The sequence below is a fragment of the Mirounga leonina genome, unplaced genomic scaffold (genome assembly GCF_011800145.1).
Source record: "Mirounga leonina isolate KUSES-001 unplaced genomic scaffold, KU_Mleo_1.0 Mir_125, whole genome shotgun sequence".
In the NCBI taxonomy this organism is placed as follows: domain Eukaryota; kingdom Metazoa; phylum Chordata; class Mammalia; order Carnivora; family Phocidae; genus Mirounga; species Mirounga leonina.
Genome location: NW_023270305.1, coordinates 43,932,931 through 43,954,600, shown reverse-complemented (window position 1 = coordinate 43,954,600; position 21,670 = coordinate 43,932,931). Strand labels below are relative to the sequence as shown.

At 49.0% G+C, this 21,670-nt stretch overlaps 1 protein-coding gene across 1 annotated transcript; it reads right to left on the bottom strand.

Moving 5' to 3' along the window:
- Positions 1-3,624: 3,624 nt before the first annotated feature.
- CLEC4F (C-type lectin domain family 4 member F) lies at positions 3,625-16,162 on the bottom strand. The gene is made up of 7 exons (XM_035000552.1): positions 15,743-16,162; positions 14,879-14,995; positions 14,481-14,588; positions 11,180-12,340; positions 6,097-6,248; positions 5,064-5,182; positions 3,625-3,967 (listed from the first exon to the last, which is right to left on the bottom strand). Exons 1-7 carry the CDS (start codon positions 15,924-15,926, stop codon positions 3,817-3,819), a joined length of 1,992 nt encoding a protein of 663 aa, XP_034856443.1. The 5' UTR covers positions 15,927-16,162; the 3' UTR covers positions 3,625-3,816.
- Between the last annotated feature and the right edge of the window lie 5,508 nt (positions 16,163-21,670).

Here is a 21,670-nt window from a genome sequence, read left to right as displayed (position 1 = left end):
CTGAGGTCCAGGGCTCGGTTCTGGTGACCCTATAGCAGAGACGTCATTAAAGGCTTGTTGGGGCTACCGTGAAGAGGGCCTGGAATCCCAATCCTGGGACCAGGTAGAGTGGGAAATTCTTGTCAGATCTAAGAAGGATATGACTGCAACAAAAGCAGGGCTTTGAGGAGATTCAAGAGGAAGTAGGCTACAGGCTGTTTGGGGGAGGGGAGGGGAACTGAGAGGCAGAGCTGTGTGGTGGACACCCTGCTGCGTGGGGCTTGTCCCACAGGAGCAAGCCTTCTTGAGGCCCAGCTAGCAGACCTCCTTCTATCCTAAGTCACCCCTCCCGAGAGTAGCTCAGGCCTTCTCACTCTTCTGTAACTCTGGGGCCTGTGGCTCCCACTTGTGGTAGGGGTCCCTGGGCTTGGCTAGCTTTGAGCTGTAGGAATTGCTAGCAGCAGATAGAGGTAGAAGCACTTATAACTGGCCCTTAAATGCAAGAGCAACGCAAAGGGAGAGGCTCCTTCCAGTAGGCATGGTGTAGGTAGGCATATGAGGGGGTCTGACCAACACCCAGGCCCAAATCTGGGTATATGGGAGCAAGTGTTCTAAGAATTCCAGAGTATAGAGGGCTGGGGCATTCGTTGGTAAAGGACACTCAGAGTTGCTGACTACAAGCACAGGTAGATTTTTTTTTTTTTTTTCTGAACTAGTGACTTATGTCATCCTCGAAATGCTGTGACATCTGCTTCCAGAATGTGCTTACTCTCCTGACTGAGAAATTATTCCCTGGCCCTAGAAAACCAAGCCTGGAAGGTCATTTCATGTCTATGTCTACATGTCTAGGGTCATTTCATGTCTATGTCTACAAAAAGTCTATGTCTTCTCCCTTGCTAGAGTTGGGCTTTCCCCTAACTCCCAATGTGTAGACTCCAGCCTCCCTTAGACTGGAAACCATGGCTCTGGGAGACAAGGCTGTGGGTTCAGCGTGCCAACAGCACACCCCATGTGGTGGCAGCTGTCTGTCACAGCCTATGTCTATCACCAGTGCAATCCATGGTCACCGAGAGTGGCCACTATACAGGGTTCCCACAGCAGCGGCTGGGTGGGGAGGCACTCCAGGGTGAAAAGCTGACCACTTCCCCCAGGACAACTGAGGACTTCACTCTGTCTCCCCAGATGGCTCCACTCAGTCTGTGGAGAACTTAATTCTTCTGCCTTTCTGACTGTCTCTTGAGGAAACTGCAGCTTTCAGGACCTTCTCTGTAGAGAAAGGTCCAGCCCAGGCATGAGAATTGACCCTGCCGTGTGAGTATGTTTACCTGTCCCTGTTCCATTAGCTTTAGGCCTCAGACCATGGTGGGTTAGATAGATAACAAACAGGGGCGCCTGGGTGGCTCAGTCGTTGAGCGTCTGCCTTCGGCTCAGGTCGTGATCCCAGGGATCGAGTCCCACATCAGGCTCCTTGCACAGCCAGGAGCCTATTTCTCCCTCTGCCTGCTTGTGCTTCTCTCCCTGTGTCAAATAAATAAATAAAATCTTAAAAACAAACAAACAAACAACAAAACAGCTAGCTTGCTACTCCAGGATGTCACCACGCCCAGGTTTCAGGCTCCGGAGGACTCTTCCTGAGGCTATGAGAAGGGGCTAGGTGTCCTAACTACCTCTCCTCCCTACTAAAATGCTGGCTTGGGGAGGAGAGGGGAAAGGGATTTTTATCTGTTTCATTCACTTTGGGGTGTTTTTCTTAAAGATTTTATTATTTATTTATTTGAGTGAGAGAGAGCAGGGGGAGGGGCAGAGGGCGAAGGAAAGAATCTCAAACAGACTCAGTGCTAAGCAAGGAGCCCAGCGCAGGGCTCAATCTCACGACCCTGAGATCATGACCTGAGCCAAAATCAAGAGATGGATGGCCAACTGACTGAGCCACCCAGACACCCTGTTTCCTTCACTTTTGAATCCTGAAAACCTGGAAGAATGCCTGGTACATGGTAGAGGCAGAGTAAATAATCCTGGATTGCATGAATATTGATAAAATGTAGAAGTCTTCAAGTAGACTTCATGGTTATGAATCTTTAGACATTAAAGTAACACTGAAATACATAAATCAAAAGCTATTAGAAATATGACATGACAAGATGATAAACATAGATAAATGTTCTACACGGGAGAGTTAACACAAATCCTCCTAGAGAAATTGATAGGTTGTGTAGGTAAAATATAAATGAGGATATAGAATATCTGAAAAATTAAAATCACAAGCCTAATCTAATAAATATGCCTGTGGAACATTTATAAAAAGTGAGCAGACACTACTAGGCCACAAAGAAAATCTGAGTAAATTCCCAAAAAGTGGGACATATTAATATTGTCTCCTACTTTTTTTGCATAAGCTAGGAAAACCCTAAAACAAAGACTAGAAATACATAAAAAGAAAATTAGCCCATCCCCATATATTTATATTGATACAGATGCAAAATGCCAAGGAACAAACTGTCAGGAAATCAAATCCAGTAACATATGTAAATCTAAAAAAACAAAAAACAAAACTATAAAGGTATTAGAAGAAATACAGCAAAATGTGATTTCAATCCTGTAATAGAGGACAGAGTTCCTAAGGTTGATAAAAAGCTAAGAAGCCATAAAAGAAAAGGCCAAAAGAAAAGCCAAAAGGAAAATGTGAATACAAATGAATTAAAGTCCTGTTCAGCCAAAGAAGTCATAACAGATAGATTTCCATTTCTTGTCCCAGTGGAATAACTGGACCAGGCCTTTTGTTGTCAGCAATTGGAAAACTGGACAAAATTCATAAAACATTTGGCATTGGACAACTATAATCCGAGTTCCTGGCTGGGGAAGCAGACAGCATGAGCTCACCTGCTCCCTGGGATTCTTCCTGGAGGCTCCTTCCAGACCCCAGTGCAGTGAGGAAGGTCCCATGCAGGGCATGACTGTTTCACTAAGCATGGAGAGAGGAAGATGGGAGTGGGGGGAGACTGAATGTGCTAGGATTTGGGGAGGAGCATGAAGGATAGGGAGAGGAAAAGCTCCAGAAATCTTCATTGGGTTCCCTGTGCATGCTTGTGTAACTCCATGAGGCAGGGCAAAGAAATTCTCATTCTAAATTGAGCTAGCAGAAAGCCCCAGTCCCTGGAAGGGAGGATGGGGCCACAAGAAGAGGCCAAAGCCAGAGATATGGCATCAAAAGTTAACAGTTGGGAAATGAGATGAGGCTAGCCACAGGACAGGAAGAAGTTTGGCGAGTGGTTTAAAGCCCTGGCAAAATCCAGCTCCAACCCCATCTGCAACAAAGGAACTGCAGGGAATACCTGGGATCACTATCACTTCTTGGGAATTTGTACCACCTGTATGATGTCCCTGTAATTTGTGTTAAACCTCTGCTGTTTTCCAGTGAACTAACTAAACATTCATAGCTATAAAGCCCTTAAACAAAGATATGTTTGTTTCGGGACAGAAGGGACATTGAGGAAGGAGAAGCAGTTCAGGGAGAGAAGAGTATGATGGCCATTGCAGAGACAAGTACAAAGCTTGCGTGCACTCAGTATTTATTGGAGACCTGATGTCTCACAGTCCCGTGAGGGTTGCTGAGGGGGAAACAGAGGTACAGCAAGCCTTTGGCCTTGAGGAGCTCTTGATCCCACTGGGTTACGTGATATAAACATGTTTGAAAGGTTAAATGAAAGGACAGAGCAGGAAACACAAAAGGCCAAATGGAAAGCCGCAGAGAACAAATTGGGTTCAGAGGTTCACAAGGCGTCGGGTGGGGAGGGTCCAGAGCCGGCAGCAACGGCAACCCCTCAGATCTGGCCTGTCTCAGGCCACATGTTGGCTGATGGGCTTCTTACAGACCCATTGATAGGGGGTGTCACAGCGCATGTCATTCCACTTCTGCTCAATATGGACACAGTCTTCCGTCTGCCCGTCCCAGTGCTTCCAGTTGTCTGGCTGATTCCTGTGCCAAAACCTGGAAACAAGAGGGCTTTATTCTGCCAGACGAAGAAAGTGTCCCTTCCCCCGACTATGGCGTAAGGAGCTGAAGTGACATGGGTCTCTCATCTCCTGGTGTCCCTGGATGGGGATGTAGCTGGGCCCAAGGGTGCCCTAAGGGTGGCTCTGCTGAGGTTGTCTTTAGTTACTGAGGATCAAGGGATAGGAAGGGTGTCTGAAGCTGTAAGCCTCCACCCCAGAATTCACATTTAGATACCTTCTGATGAAGGCAGGGCCTACAAAGCGTATAGGGTAGGCAAAAAAACAGGGGCACCTGGGTGGCTCAGATGGTTAAGCATCTGCGTTCGGCTCAGATTGTGATCTCCAGGTCCCAGGATCCAGCCCTGCATCAGGCTCCATGCTTAGTGGGGAGCCTGCTTTTCCCTCTCCCTCTTCCTCTACCCCTCCCCCTCACGCTCTCTCTCTCTCTCTCTCTCTCTCAAGTGAATAAATAAAATCTTTTAAAAAAAAGGATAGGAGGGTGCCTGGGTAGTTCAACTGGTTAAGTGACTGCCTTCGGCTCAGGTCATGATCCTGGAGTCCCGGGATCGAGTCCCACATCAGACTCCCTGCTCAGCGGGGAGTCTGCTTCTCACTCTGACCCTCTTCCCTCTCATGCTCTCTGTCTCTCATTCTCTCTCTCAAATAAATAAATAAAATCTTTAAAAAAAAAAAGGATAGAAAAAAACAAAACAAAGAACAGCAACAACAGTGAAAACACAGGAATACCCACTCATAGGCTGCCTGCCAGCCCCAGGATCTATCCTGTTCTGATGCCCCTCTGTGGAGGGGTCCACACAAGGACCACGACTATACCAATGTGTATACACACACCCACACACATCATACACATCATATATACAAACATATCACACATACAACACATACATAGTCATACACCTACTCCATATAAGCACATCACACATACACATCATATACATATATCACACACACACACACACAACACTAGCACTTACTGGGCAGGAATACACACACAAGACAAGGATGAAGAGTCTCTAGCCAGGCCTGTCCCAGAGTGTGCCTGGGACAGCACCAGACAGTGCTGGACTCACGCTCTGCTCTGGGCAACATTGAATGGTGTCCCGTCCACCCAGCGCCAGGAGCCCTCCTCACTCCCGTCTGTGAGACCAATCCAGTGGTAAGAGGTACTCGTGAACCTTACCAGAAACGCCTGTAGAGAAAACGCAGTGTTGTTTGACCCTGTGTGAGGAGCTGGTTCTCCCAGCCGTGTGGAAAAGGAGGCTAGGCTGTCCTCTCTCTGGTCCTGGGGCATGAAGCCCACTCCTCTGCCCCTCCCTGCACCTTCCATGGTTTGTCCAGGATTGAGGCCAGGACCCAGGTCCCCTCAGAGAAAGCCCAACTTCTCCCAGGTTGACTTGATGAGTGTGGGTTCACTGAGACAAAGACCGACCTGGCCATAGATTATTAAAGAGATGTATTTCATTAAAAAAAATAAATAAATAACACGTCCTTTGACAGACGTACAGGAACAGTCTCAGGAGAACCACAAAGGATGGGCAGTTCCGTAAGTTGAAATGGACCAAACCCATGATGGTCCTTTGACAGTAACCCTGGTAAATTCTGTTAAGGACCTTCAGTGGATGGGCCACCAGGCTCTACATTGCCTTTGGTGGTCCTCAAACTTCCGTGTCTGGCTTTCCCGAGAAGCCTGGGTCTCCTGCTCGTGGGCCTTCCACAGGCACTGGATTCACTGACGTTAAAATCAGGATTGACCACTACAGCAGAAGCTAAACGGAAAATGAGGGGTTGGGGAGGGACGTTATATTCCCAACACTTTAAAGGCAGTCACCCACTGCTGCCTCCCTTTGCCCTTCTTCACTGCTGACAGCTGTGGGCCTCGGGGTGTCTCCCTTGGTCATGGAGGACATCAAGGTTTGCTGTCAGGGCTTCTACCTCCAGAGCAAGATGCTCATGGGAATTCAATCAACATTCGTTCCCTGACTGACCTAAGAGACCACAGGCCTCTGCCCTGCCCGCTGCAAGAGGAGGAAGGCGGAAGGGCCAAAGTTCCTCATCCCACACCAAGCCCATCAACACCAACCTCCCCAAGCCTGCAACTCTGACCTGCTCCTCCTCAGAAGTCACTGAGGCTAGGTGGGCTCCCTGGGACACACAGAACTGCTCAGCCTCGTGCCAAGACTTCTTGACGTGAGAAAAGTAATACAAGCTCTCGCCGTAGACTTTCCAGCCTTGCAGGATCAGTTGAAGAAGCTGATCTGGAGCAAAGGTTGGGGACGAGAGAGAACCAGGGGCTGGTTGCAGATGCCCAAGAGCTGCCCTTCCTGAACTCTCCTGGGACTGGCCACCGAGGGTCACAAGCCCACGCAATGCCTGATGCCCAGTGCTCCGGGGGGCAGGGCCTGGGAGGCTGCATCCCCAGCCTGATACCCAGTACACTGGGAAGCGGCTCAGGACACCTGGCTGCATCCCCCCAGGGATCCTCAGATAGCTTTGCTACCCAGACAACACTTTCTTCCCAGACTCCTGCTTTCTGGCTCCATGACCCTCTCTTGCCACTCACTGCCACCACCGGACAGTCTGCTGCACCTCAGTTCCCTCCATCTCCCCGGAGACTTTGCAGCCATCCACAGCACCACTCACTTCCTTCCCTCCATCTCCTTCCATGTCAGCTGCCCACACCCAGGACTGTCCTCGGGACCTGCTCTACCCGACCTCCCCATTTCAAGCTCTGAAAACTCATTCCACGAGCACAAGCCTCTTGTGCTCTCAGCTCTCTCATCCTTCCCCACTATCACACCCTGCTTTTTTTTTTTTTAATTTTATTTATTTTTGAGAGAGAGAGAGAGAATGAGAGGGGTGAGAATGAGAGCGGTGAGCTCCCCGCTGAGCAGGGAGACTGATGTGGGACTTGATCCCGGGACTCCAGGATCATGACCTGAGCCGAAGGCAGTCGCTTAACCAACTGAGCCACCCAGGCGCCCCCCACACCCTGCTTTTTAACACCATCTGCATCACGGCTGTTTGAATTGGTGCCACAACAGACTCACTTATTCATTCATTTATTCTTTTGTTCAATATCCATGGTTCAATGATTTTTAACTTCTGCGAATCAGGGACTATTATACAAAGATCAGTAAGACATGATTCATGCCCTCAAGGAGCTTACAGTCTAGGAAACGAGACAGATGTGTAAAAAAGGTGCTGAAGACGCATTCATGGAAGACCATGCACATGTTAGAACAGAGCCATAAAAGAGGGTATGGTCTATGTCACCTGGGCTACACATGGCACTCAGGAAGGACACCCCAGGTGAGACGTCACTTGAGCTAAGTCTTAAAAGACTGAGGAAGAGTTTGCCTGGTGGTCAGTGCCAAGGAGAGCATCCCAGGCAGGGGGAAAAGTAGACACAAGAAGTGTGAAGGTGTGAAACAGTATGGCATGGCTTGACCTGTTCAAGTGCTTGGAATGGTCAGTGCATAAGAGAGGGGAGACGAACTTGGACAGCTTCACCAGCACTATATTGTCCATCTCGTGTGAGGGAGTTTGGGATTTTTTACCCCTGTGAGCACTGGGAAGCCCTGAAGCGTTTTAAGAAGGATAGTAGTATGCTCAGATTTGCACTATGCTAATACCAACTTGGTGACAGTGTGGAGACTGAACAAGAAGAACGGCAATCCTAACCAGGCCAGAGACACCAATTAGAATATAATTGCAAATGTCTCAGTAATGATGCTGAGTGTGTAAACCAGCGGTTTTGCATCAGCATCAGCATCACCTTGGAATTAAGTAGAAAGGCAAATTCTCAAACCCACCCCAGACTGGCTGAATCTGAAATTGTTTCTTAACAGTTGGTGTCTTAACAAACCCTCCAGGTGATCCTGATGCATTCCGAAGCCGAAGAACCGGTAAACTGAGGATTGGCAAACTGCAACCTTCAAGCAACCTCTTTTTATAAATAAAGTTTTATTGGAACACAACCATACCCTTTAGTTTACGCCCATCTTTGGCTGCTTTATTGCTACAGCAGTGGGGATGCTGCGACAGAGGCTGTTCAGCCAGAAGCCCAAAATATCTACTATTTGGCCCTTTAAGAAAAAGTTAAGCTAATGGTTCTCAGTCCTGCCTGCCCACTAGAACGACCTAGGGAGCTTTTGAAAAAATCCTAATGCCCACACTACATCCTAGACCCTCCTCCCCACCAAAAGTCAGAGTTCTGGAGGTGGGTCCCAGTCATCAGTATATGTAAAGCTCCCTGGGTGAGCCCAATGTGGCCCATAGTAGAGAAACATGGGTCTCTGCTAAAGCAGTAGGTGGACATAGGAGGGCATTAGCAGGACAGCAGGGGGCACTGGAGAGGCATTAAGAAGGGCGGACGTCCAGGTTTCTGACAGACTAGGAGTCTTTTTTTTTTTTTTTTTTAAGATTTTATTTATTAATTTGAGAGAGAGAACAGGAGCAGAGGGGAGGGGGAGAGGGAGAAGCAGACTCCCCGCTGAGCCAGGAGCCTGATGCAGGACCCTGAGACCATGACCTGAGCCAAAGGCTCCCTGAGACCATGACCGAGCCAAAGGCAAAAGCTTAACTGACTGAGCCACCCAGGTGCCCAAGACAGGGAGTCTCTTCAGCAGCTGCTCAAACCGCCCCCTCTCTTACCCTTAGCAAGTGACCTCCTACTCTACCTAGGAAGAGACACCACTAAAGATCAGTTCCCTCAGTTTCCTGTTCCCACATCTGAAAACCTGGGTGACCACCTACCACCCCTCCTCCCCCTCCCAGCCTCAGAAGTTCAAGTACTTAAGGTCCCAACCCTTCAAGGTCAATCCCTCAGCTACTCATTTCATTCTGTCTGTCTGTCTCTCCTCCCACTGCCTCCCTCTTTGCTGGTTCCTTTCTCCCACCCTCAGATCAAGCCTATCCTCTTAATCTAGAAAAACCCTCTTAAGGAAGTTCACCAAAATGCTCCCAGTGGGCTCGTATAGAAAATGTAGAGGGACACCTGGGTGGCTCAGTCGGTTAAGTGTCCAACTCTTGGTTTCGGTTCAGGTCATGATCTCAGGGTGGTGAGATGGAGTGCCTCATCAGGCTCTGTACTCAGTGCAGTCTGCTTGGGATTCTCTCTCCCTGTCCCTCTGCCCCTCCCCCAGCTCATGCTCTCTTTCTTTCCCTTTCTCTCTCAAATAAATAAGTAGATCTTTTTTAAAGTATAGAAATATTCATGGAAATACAAGCGGTTATTTTCTCATCATTTCTTTTTCAATATCTGCACATTGCCTATAATCAATACTGAGGTTTTATAATGCAAATATCAACGATATATGTTTTTTAATCCCTCCCCCTGCCATGCCATCCCCCTACCTCAGCCTCATCGCTCTCCTCCATTCCTCAGCCAAGGTCCTTGAATGGCTCGTACACCTGATCTCTCATTCACACCCTGCTGAGGGTGGTCTGGCCTCCAGGCCACACACTACTCTCCACAGGAACTTCATTCCCAATGATTTGTAAATTGCCCAGACTCAGTGGGTGCTTATTGGTTACTTAATGTAACCTCTCAGGCATTCACCAGAACTAACCATTTCCTTCTGGGAATTCCCTCCTTCCTTGACTTCCCCAACTATCCATCTCCTGGTTCTCCTTCTGCCTCTAAGACTGCCGTCTCCAGTAGTCTTCTTCAAAAACACCTCTTTCCCTTCTTGCCACCTGAAGGTTGACTTCCTGTTTCTGCCCTCAGCTTTCTTCCCATAAAGCATTTTATCTCATGTAAGCACCCCCCACACTCCCACTGCCACAACCAGAACCAATGTGCCCAGGGCTCCCACAGCTGTGTTTGCAGCCAGGGCCTGTCCCCTACACTCCAGGTGGCCTGCAGATGACAGCTACTTGAATACCCCCAAAGCATCTCAGGCTCAGCAGGTCCAAATCTTGCTGCCTTTCTCCCTTCTTTTCTTCCCCTCTCAGTTCAGAGACCCATCTGGTCAGCCTTCTTGAAGACCTCCAATAGACCCTCATCTCCTGAAGGATAAAACCCAAACTCAGAGTCCTTCCACATCCTTCTGGTGTCTCTCCAAGTCTGCCTAGCTTCCTAGCATAGTGATTTTCAAAGTGCAATCATCAACCCATTTGTGGGAAGTATCAAGGTGTTGTTTTTTTTAAAGAATAGATTATAAAATATCAGAGTGCATCCGTGTGGTAAAACTTACGCTTTTGAAGCATGTGTGTGTGTATGTGTGTGAGTGAGTGTGTGTGTGATACATAATTATACTGCATCACAATATAAAATGAATTTCAGGCTTACATTCAAAACAGCTTGAAAGCCACCATTCTGGCCCCTGCCGGCTAGCCTCTCAGCCTGCACCTCATCACCTGCCCTCCTGGCCACAGTCCAGTCCAACAGAACTGTCTGAAGTTTCCTGAACCTCATGGTTTCACGTCTTCATGCCTGTGAACCTGCCATCCTCTTACCCTACTTGTTTGGCAAACACCTACTAGTCCTCCAGACTCAGTTCAAGGGCTCTCTTCTCCACAACGCATCTTTTGATCCTTTCTCCTCCAAAAGGTTTCTCCCCCACTCAGAAGATCCCTTTTCTATACCAGAGGACATCGACCTGGGAAGGTCCCTTCTCTCTCCCTTCTTTTTGCTCCCCTCCACCCCAGTTCCCAGACCTGACCCTCACATAACACCTCTTACGCCTCTCTGCATGCCTTCTACACATCGTTCATTTCTCAAGTGTTGTTTTGTCACTCTGGCCAGAGGACAAGCCACTTGAGAGCAGGGACGGCTGCCTTATGCCACCTCCACCACTGCCTAGGCACATCGAGCCTATTTGGGTGGCTTCAGCCCTTTTCCAGCTCTCACTCTCCTTCCCAGGGGGATGCATGTTGACGTAAGCAAAAGGCAGGGGTGCCTGGGTGGCTCAGTTGGTTAAGCGTCTGCCTTCGGCTCAGGTCATGACCCCAGGGTCCTGGGATAGAGTCCTGGGTCAGGCTCCCTGCTCAGTGGGGAGTCTGCTTCTCCCTCTGCCTGCCGCTCGCCCTGCTTGTGCACTCTCTCCCTCTCTCTCTCTGTGTCAAATAAATAAATAAAATCTTTTAAAAAAAGTTTTGAAGTAAGCAAAAGGCTGAAGGGACAGAAGATTCTACCCACCCAAGAGACCATACCTCCCCGGCCAAGTTCTCCCGTCCCACTTACTTTGGGTCCTCTGTAGCTGCTCCTGGGAAACAAGGGCCACATGGACTGTCTCCAGGCAACTCTTCTCCTCCTGGATTTTCGTAGTTAGTGTTTTGGTGTTCTCTAAATCTGCTTCTAACCTCCGGATCTCAGCACTGGCCTTCTGCAGATTGCTCTCTAGCATCTGGATCTTAGAACCTAAGGCTGCAGCAGTTTTCATCCCTTGTTTTAGGGTCTGTATCTCTCTGCTGGCATTTTTCAAATAACCATTTAATACCTGAGTCTTGGAATCTAAGGCACTGACATTTTCAAGCTCTGTTTTTAATAATTGGATCTGAGCATCTGTCTGCTCCAGACGGTTGCTTGTGACTTGGATCTGGGCAGTGACAGTTTCCAAATCTCTTTTTAACAAATGAATCTCATCACCAGCCCTTTTGAAATGACCTCTTAAAAACTCGATCTCAGAGCTGGTGTTGTCTAAACTGCCTCTTAGAAAAGTCTGCATCTGGGAGTTTAAAGCAGTGGCATTTTGCAGGCTTCCCTTGACCCTTTGGATCTCAGCATTGGCTCCTTCCAAACTGCTTCTTAAAATCTGATTCTGGGCCCGTAAGTCATTGACACCAGCCAGCTGGCCTCTCAAAACTTGGATCTGAGCATTAGCATTCTTTAGACTACTGTTTGTCCACTGGGCCTGGGCATTTGCCATTTTCAGTCCTGCCTTCAATATCGCAATTTCAGCGTTGGCGTTTCCTAAGCCTCCACTCAGCATGTGGAGACCGATGCTGGAGTTTTCTAAACTGCTTTTTAAGAAACTGTGGGTCTGGGAATTTAAAGCATTTGCCTTTTCCAGATCTTCTTTTAGCTTCTGGATATCCACACTGGCCCCCTCCATGGACCTCCTCAAGATCTGGGTCTGGAAACTCAAGGTATTGGCATCCTTTAGAACGTCTTTTACCGTCTGGATTTCAGCACTGGCATTTTCCAGATGACCACTGAGCACCTGGATCTGAGAACTGACATTGTCCACTCTGCAAGCCAACATCTGGGCCTCCGTGCTCCAGGTGCTGGAATTCTCCACATGGCTTTTAAACATCTGGATAGTCTCTTGCAACCCTGCCACCCCACCAGAGTGGTGGGGATCTGGAGGGAGGAAATCGAGAAGGCAGCCACAGAGGCCCATTACATAGGGAAGCATTCATTATATGGGCCAACCATAGTGTTCTTACATTTCCTAAGGGACATGTCTAAGACACAGCCCTGAGTGCTCCTCAAGCAGCCTCCTGCTCACTGCAGCCACCCAGACCCTGGGGATGGGGCACCTCAGACTGTGGGCCAAAAGATAAAAGAAAGGTGGACTTAGCTGTCTCCCATGAACTGAGGGACAGAAGGACTGAAATACCTGCCTACTATAAACTAGCTACCACTAAGAGTCATGCTGGTCAGGCTTGGATTATTTTGCCATTGTAACTGAACTTGAAGGTAACTGATTATATCATTGAGAGCTGCTGAAGTTTAACTCCACTGACATTTCACCACTAAATGGGTCATTTGGGGGGCGCCTGGGTGGCTCAGTCGTAAAGCGTCTGCCTTCAGCTCAGGTCATGATCCCAGGGTCCTGGGATCGAGCCCTGCAACGGGCTCCCTACTCGGCAGGAGGCCTGCTTCTCCCTCTCCCACTCCCTCTGCTTGTGTTCCTGCTCTCACTGTCTCTCTCTCGCTATCAAATAAATAAATAATCTTAAAAAAATAAACAAACAAATAAACAGGTCATTATGAAAAAGAAACTAGGTATGAATAAAGCCCATGTTTAGTCTTCCACTCTATTTGTACATTAAGCATGAGGCCTCTTGAGTCACTTCCTAAAAACAGTGTAGACCGCAAACATAGATTTCTGATCACAAATTCCAGAAACTAAACAAAATAGGTACTTATAGAGGCAGTCCTCTGTTCAATCCACACACAGGGCTATGGTGGAGGCCCTCCAGGTGATAGTAGACCCTGGAGTGGAAAGGGCCTTTTGAAGGGCTGGCATACCCAGTGTTACATAGAGCAAGAGTCCCCACAGAACAGTTTGAGGATATGGGAGACCTGAGTGAAAGCCCCGGTCATTACAGTCATTCAGAGAACTCGTAGCCCCTTTTATCCGCATAATCATTCCCACCAACCCCACCTGCAGCTGCCTCTGGTCCTACCAATACCCTTTGCTCACCTCACAAGCTAAGACCTTATCTCAGATATTCATGGTCTAAGTCTCTCGATGCCAGCTCTCTGGGAGAAGAACCCAAGTAGGCAGGGACCCTTTCTGGAAGATTCCTGCCCTATTCCTCATGCCCTACCTAGGTAAATACATGAGGTCTCAGCCACTATGCTGTGGTAAGGCCAGGTGAGGCCAGGTGGCCCTTGAAGGTATGAGAAGTCCGGTCAAATATTCTGCCTTGTAAAGACAGACAAATACATCAATGGGACAGAACAGAGAATCTAGAAATAGACCCACATATATATGGATGATTGATTCTCAACAAAGACACAGAAGTAATTCATGATAATGATAATTATGATAATCTTTTCAACAAGTGGTGCTGCAACAATTGTATATCCTATGCTAAATAAAAATTAACTTCATACTTTATACCGTTATATAAAACTTAACTCAAAATTAATCATAGACCTAAATGTAAAACCAATAAGTGCAAAATTTCCAGGAGGAAACATAGGTAAATGTCTTTGTGACCTTGGGATAGGTTTCCAATATGAAACCAATAGTATAATCCATAAAAGAAAAAAATGATAAATTAGACTTTATTAAGTTTTAAATCTTGTTAGGAGAATGAAAAGACAAGCCATTAACTGAGAGAAAATATTTGCAAATTACATGCTGATAAAGGAGCAAAAAAGAGTACATACCATAGGATCCTTTTCACATAAAATTCTAGAAAAAGCCAACTAGTCTATATTACTGCAAGTAGATAGGCTGTTGCCTGGGGATGAAGAGCGGAGGGGAGAGGGAAGGATGTCAAAGGGCACAAGTAAACTGTGGGGGGAGGATGATGAATATGCTCATTATCTTGATTGTGGTGGTGGTTTCATGGGGATAATGTTAAGTCAAAACTTAGCAGAGTGCATGCTTTAAATATTGCACCTTATTATGTGTCAATTACATGTTGATGAAACTTTTTTTTTTTTAAAGATCGTGTCTTCTTGTGAGAAAATTGGAACCCATTCAGGGGCATAGGAGGCATCAGAGGAGAGGCTCCTCCTAGGGTCTGGGCATCTGAATGCCCCAGCTCCCCCACTCCACCCCCACCGCCCTGTGGCTACTCACTGTGGGGTTCCACACTTAACTGTCCAGTTGTGTTGTCTCTGGGAATCATGGCTGGAAACTCTTGGAAGGAGGCATAGGGCTCCAACGGAGGTCTCGGCTTCTGGAGAACTGAGACACCCATTCCTGGGTCAGCACACTCTCTCTGCACTAAGGCTGGCAGAACAGGCTACCCCACCCTCGGTCAGGGTCCCAGAAGGAGGGAGATGGCACCCCTTGGACTTTCCCCCATGGGCCTCAGCTCTTGAGAAGACACCCCCACCTTGGACGGGGGCCTTGGTTGAGTTTCAGGTAAGATCTGGTTCAGGTCTGGGGCCAGAGGGTAGGCAACTACTCCCTATGGGACCTTTATGCAGGAAGACAGAGAGAGGCAGTGGAGTTCAGGTCACCTAGGAGCTTACCCACAACAAAGAGAGCCACCAGAGAGGAGACGAGAGTCACAGCCAAAACTGCCATGCCGGTCTGAACAAGCCCTGGCCTCCTGGGGGATGCAGGAGCCCCTGGCGCAGAGTCCAGCCCTGCAAGGGAGAAGCCGGTGGACAGGAGGACAGTGTGCTATGCGGGCTGGACAGGGTCTCCTGCACTGATGGGGATGAGAACACAGGCCATGCTTATCATGGAGATGGGAAATAAAGCACTAGGAAGTATTCACCAGAGCTAATTGGGGTTATGGCAGCAACTCAAAGGCAAAGAGAAGACCACAGAACCCGGAGGAGGTGCACAGGGCACAGATCCCAGCACGGAGAAGGGCAACAAACATGTAGTTTGCATGGAAGAAGGAAGGAGGGAGACAGGAAGGGACAGAGCAGGAACCTGACCTCTGAGTCCCAAGGCCAGGCTTGCTCATGAACCCTGACCAGAGCAGGACTCACAGCCCTTTGGGACAGCTGCATCTCCCACAAACTGACGTAGGTCAGTGCTGAAGTCTTCCTCTGCTGGGGTCAGAAAGCCCTGCATGGGTGTCCTACAAAGAGCTATGCCTATTGAGTCTGGGGGTGTGGTTAGGGATAAACAGTGTACAGGGAAATCCATTCTAAGGTGGAGAAACACCAGCCTAGAGCCCCTGAGTCCTTGTGGGGCCAACTCAACGTGCAGAGATGGGACTCAAAACCAGGTCCCTCCGAATTCAAAGTTCACCTTTTCCTTGCCAGGTTGCCATCTCCAAGAGAAAGGGTCTGGGGAGGTTTCATGCAGAGGCTGGGGCGTGCACCAGGCTCTCCGTCCTCCTCACCTGACCCACCTTCAGCCCTCGCCTATTTATTCTGGAGGCTGAGACAGGGAGGAGCCAAGCTCTGGCCTGCCAGGGAGGGGCTGACAAAAATGGCAAGGGCGGGGGGACAAGCAAGCCAGTCCCTGAGGAGGATGGGCTGACGCCTCAGTTTTCTCACCTCGGGGGCCCAGGAAGACCCTCTGGTTGTCTGTGTAGAAGTGGACCCTGTCACCATTCATCTCTTCCTTTACCGTCCACCGCTGCTCCCTGCCACGGTCCCTCACAGGCTGTGCAGTGCGCCCGTTGCAGTGGGAAGTAAAGCTGAGATACTCTGGACTTATATGCCCCTGAGTAGGAACTCCCTCCCCTGCTGATTCTGCAGAAGCGCCCCAGCAGCGTCCTGTCCTTCCAGGCTCCCAGGCGCCAGTCTGCCCTATCCTCTCCTCTCCTGGCCAGCATCAGCACTGACCCTCCCCTCAAGCCCCTCACCCCACTCTCCACTCTCCAGCATAGTCCCCAAAGCTAGCCTTAGTCACAAACACTTTTTCACGACCACTCAGGAGGCGGCGGGGGTCCATCTCAGCTTTGCAGAAAAACATTCTTGTGACCTGGGGCTGACTCTTAATCTAGCCCCAGACCCTCTCAAGTAACATGAGGTCTTTGTTTTTGGTCTTTGTCCCCAGTTCCTTGGAATTTCCTAAGTGATAGGACTATCTTCTTTTATTCACAAAGAGCCCCTTTTCAGCATACCTGAGTTTATGCTAATGAGGTGACTCAGGGTAGGCCCCTAGATAGTTTCAGGATGGGAGAGAAACCCAGAAAAACCAAACTCCCACCTGTCCAACTCCACCCCCCATCCAGGACTTCCAGGTAGGAGAGGGGGCCTGGAGATGGGATTACAAAAGATTCAAGGAGTTTCCTGCTTGGTGAATATATCCGCCCGCCTGGAGAGGGTCACGTCCCAACTGCACAGGAACAGAGGTTCCTCTGCTCTGGACTCTTCTGGACCTCGCCCTACGTACCTCTTCCTCTGGCTGTTCATTTGTATCCTTTACTGTAAACTGTAGTAGTAAGCATAGTGTTTTCCTGGGTTCTGTGAGTCATTTTCAAAGCTGAGGGGGGTCATGGGAGCCCCCTGATTTGCAGTTGGCTGTGCAGAAGTGTGGGTTGCCTGGAGAACCCATTTGCAGGTGGCATCTGAAGTGGGGGCAATCTTGTGGGATTGAATCCTTAACCTGTGGGTCTGTGCTAACTCCAAAAGTCATTGTGAAAATTGACTTGAAGTGTGGAATACCCAGTTGATCTCAGAGAATTGGCTGGTGTCAGAAAATAGCAAATAGGACCCAACTTGATCCAATTTTGCACCTCTAGCTGCTTGCCTCCATGCTCCCTTGAGTTGATCTGGTTTGAGACTAAGTAAAAAGAAACTGATGGATATGCCAATGCGCTGCTTAGCAGTGAGATCCTGTAACTTCCCTGCTTCAGGGGGTTCCTGCTGCTTGTGGGCCTGGACTTAGAAGACAGGGAAGTGAGGCGTCCTGGTGGAGCCACGTGAGCCCCAAGTCCCCAGCCCCCAAAGGGGTTAACAGATGAGCAGAATCAATACTCCCACTGGCTGGTCAGTTCATGAGCAGAATCAATTCTCCCTAAGTCAGTTCAAAGGTTAATGGCGGATTCTCATTCCTTCGTTCCCCAGTACTTCAGATGGTTATAATCTTATCAAAACGGATCACATTTTCTTTAACTCATAAAGTCTAATTACATATTTGTCCCCTCTCTTACCAGCGACCCAGTGACAAGATGTCAGTTACTACCTTGCAAATGGCTTGTGCCATCTTTCTTGTGTGGCTTCTTCCTATTTTCACTCTCAGTTTCTACATCCTATTCCCACGGCTTTTTCCCAGATCCCGGAGTCAGCCTCCCACAGGCCCTCCGAGCGCTAAGAAGCCTGCAGCCCAACTGAAATGGTGGAGACGCTGTCCTGCGAGTGCCTTGTCCCGAGGAGGGGTCGGGAGAGCAGCTTCTGCCCAAGAAGAGCTTGTGTCACGGAGGCCACTGTCAACTCGGCCAGCAGCTAGCTGAGTGCACAGAGGATGTACAGGGCGAGGGAGGGGGTGCTTGTCTATACGCAGTTCATGATTCCATGGCTCTGTGTGTGTGTGTGTGTGTGTGTGTAGAGGGCAGATCCAGCATCTGTTGGCCTGTTTCCTCCTATCCATTGCAATCTGACCTGAGAGGGAAGGACACAAGAGGAATTTTAAGGCACCCATTTCTGGAGCAGTCAACCGCTCTGCCTGACACCCCAGGAGTGTCTAGCAAACCCCTTCACTTCTGTATGAAAGGAGAGTTGCTTGAGGTCCCTCCCCAGAGGCCCAGAAGAGGCCCCGGGGGTGGGGGGCGGGGCAGAAGAAAAGCAAGAGCCCGCTTTGGTTTCCATAACCCCACACTCAGGAAGGGCCCAGGCCAGGCCCACTCAGAAGTTGATTCTTCCTGGGGCCTGAGAAGCTGAGGGAGCCTCAAAAGCAGAACTGGAAGGGTAGAGTCTGGGCCAAGATAGGGCATAGTCCTGCAACTGGTGGTTTCAGGCATGACCGGCAGGACTCTCAGTCCTGCCCCCTCTTCTCTGTCTCCATTCCCCTCCCACCCCAGGCTCTCAGCTCTTATTTCTCCTGTAAGAACACCATCTGCCAGCAGGAAACACCAGGAGGTTGCTACATCCTTACTGAGAGGTTTCTCTGTTCTCTGGCCAGAATAAATCAAATGACATTTTTTACATTAATACCAGAACCATTCATCCACTGGGACCTCTTACACATTGGTTTTTCCTGACCTACTGAAGGGCACAGGGCCACACTCTCAGAGGTATAGACCCCTAGCTGCAGAAGCTTTTCTTTCTTTTTTTTTAAATTATTTATTTGAGAGAGTGAGCAAGAGAGAGCATACGCCAGGGGAGGGGCAGAAGGAGAGGGAGAAGTAGACTCCCCACTGAGCAGGGAGCCCGATGCGGGGCTTGATCCCAGGACCCTGGGATCATGACCTGAGCTTCAGGCAGATGCTTAACCAACTGAGCCACCGAGGCGCCCACTGAAGAAGCTTTTCAGTCACCCAGCTGTCTTCCAGGGAGTAGCTAGATCAGGTAGTTTTGATGGAAAGGGGAGACCTGCAGCCTGCAAGCTGGGACCCTCAGCAGCTGAGAGCTGACAGTCTCCCGTCTTCTGGCATCTTTACTGATCTTTGTCTTGAGAATTACCCTTCCCTCCTGCTCAGCCTGTCCAGTAGGGGGGAGGCTAAGCCCAGACCCAATTCCCAGTCTCAGGAATAAGCTTGTGGATCTATCAACATAACCCATCTTCCTGATCTCCATTATTGCTTTAGGGATGAGCATGTCACCCAATGCTGGATTTTTGTTGGAACTGTTGGAAAAGGGACTTCATTCCTCTGAAGCTGCAAAACCATGAGGTTGTAGGCAAAGAGCTACCCAGGTTGCTCCTGGGGAGAGTCTGCCTGGCCCTGATGCTAAGCCAATGCAGCCAAAGGGTAAGGCTGGAGGGAGGCAGCTTCGGGGCATGATGTGAGCACCCAGCTGCACAAAGTGTCCTAAATTGCATCCCACAGCAAATCCAACAACAGTAACAACAATCCTTCCCATCACAGGTCCCGGTGCCCTATCTCACCCGGCTTTAATTCAGTTAATCGTCTAACTGTTATCCCTGCCTCTAGTCTTGCCGCCCTCAAGTCTTGTCACCATATTGCAGGCATAATGATCTTTAAAAAAAAAAAAAAAAAATCAGGTATCCACATACACATTACCTAGCTCTCTCAGCCAAAAAGATGCCCTCACATCCCAGCTGCGGTGGCCACACACAGCACCCAGATTTTGGTTTCTAATATCATTATCCAAAAAAATGAAACCAGGGCTCTTTGGAGAAATGGCTGATTCTAGGACCAGGGCAGGAAATACACAAAATGAACCTGGAGTATCTTGTTGTGCCTGGAAGTAAACAGATGCTTTAAAAAAAAAAAAAAAGATGAAGGAATGTTAAAAAAAGACACAGGAGCCCCCTAAAAGAGCTCTTACTGGCCAAAACTGGAACAATTTGAGCAAGAAAATAAATGAAGTTGTATTGGACTATAATCCAAAGTATAAAACCCATGAATCCATACTGATAAACTAAATGTTTGAATAAATAGATAAATCTCCCACACAGAAAAATCCCAAATAATTTGTGTAGATACTCCATCTTCAAGAAAGTAGGGCATAACTCTGCACTCCTTAAGTGTGGGCTGCACCCAGTGATTGTTACCGTCTAAATGTCCGTGTCCCCCTCCACATTTGTATGTTGAAATACTAACCCCCAATCTGATGGTATTAGGAAGTGGGGCCTTCGGGAGGGATTAGGTGGTGAGGGATTAGGGATTAGGGTGGAGTCCTCATAAATGGGATTAGTGCCCTCATGATAGAGGCCCCAGGGAACTTGTTCGCCCCTTCTCCCATGTAGAAGGACATAACAAGACACAAGAAGTCTGTGACTGGGGGAAGGCCCTCACTCAACCATGCAGAAAGGCAGGTACCCATGAAGTGACCTCACTGGAGAAGTGAACCCTATATGTGGGGATAAGTGAGTCAAGATCACAAGACCCTGACACATGAGGCACAGACTCCCAATAACAGTATATCCTCACTGACTCAGGCTCTTTCTGTTTGGAAAAATGACAATGGGGTGGAGGGGTGGGGCAAGTCTTGTCATAGCATCCACATGCACAGGACCCAGGAGGGTCAGGAGGGCTGGGCCAGATCTAAGGTGGCACCAGGAAGCTCTGCAGCCAGAGTCCTTGTGCCTTCACTCGCTGCCCTCCCCTCTGCAGATCAGCTCCTCTCTCCTCTGCACCGTTCTCTTTTCCCTGCCAGATTCGCTCCCATGTGCTCTGCCTTTCTGCCTTGGAGCTTCCGCTTAGCCCTCGTTTTTGCAGGTGCCCCTAGCAGCCCTTCTCTAAGTCAGGGCCTTCCAGCTGGACTTCCCTGTTAGCTGCCTCATCCCCTGGGTATTGCTACCCCAAATTCTTTCCCAGAGAAGTGGTCGGATGGTCCTGCTCACCTCTTCACACCAGGACCAGCCTCGTTCTGCTCACCGCCTGTTCATCCCAGTGGTGAGTGACGCAGTCAATTCAAGCTACTATAACAAGAATACTACAAACTGGGAGGCTTACACAAGCGAAACCTACTTCTCACCGTTCTGGAGGCTGGGCAGTCCAAGATCAGGGTGCCGGCAGATCCAGTTCCTGCTGAGAGACCTCCTCCTGGTTTGCAGACTGCCATCTTATTGTAAACCCGCCTGGCAAAGAGAGAAAAGCAAGCTCTCCTGCCTGTTTTCATAAGGGCACGAAACCCATGGTGAGGACTCCACCCTCCTGCCCTAATTCCCTCCTTAAGGCCCCACCTCCTAACACCATCATGTTGGAGGTTAGAATTTCAACCTCTGAATTTTGAGGGGACATAACCATTCAGTCCCTAGCAGTGAGGGAAGGATCTCCTGCCCTAAATAGTGGAAGCTGACCAAACAGACAGCATCTAACACTGAACGGATGAGACTGACAGTCGTTTCTTAGTCATATACCCACAGTCTGGAGGAGGAGGACACCACATAGGATACAGGTGTCCTCAACCCCCATGGGGGTTATGCCCATGGGCGAGTGAACCAGCAAGGACTGTGGAATGCAGGCACTGTAGTAACAAGAAGATACAGCGGCCCTGATTCCTGCAGGAGGACGTGATTGGCTTGTTGGAATAGCTTCCTGGGTTGGCGGGCAGATGGGTTCGTGGAACCCAGTAGGTTGAAAGTTGGGTGGAGTGCAGCTGGTCCAGTGGACAGAGGAACTAGCGAGGCAGGGTGACCATCTGATGAGAACAGGCTCAAAGATTCACAGCAGCACATGAAATTGTAGACCTTACAATACAAGTTTCTGAATCAGCTGTCCCGGTGAC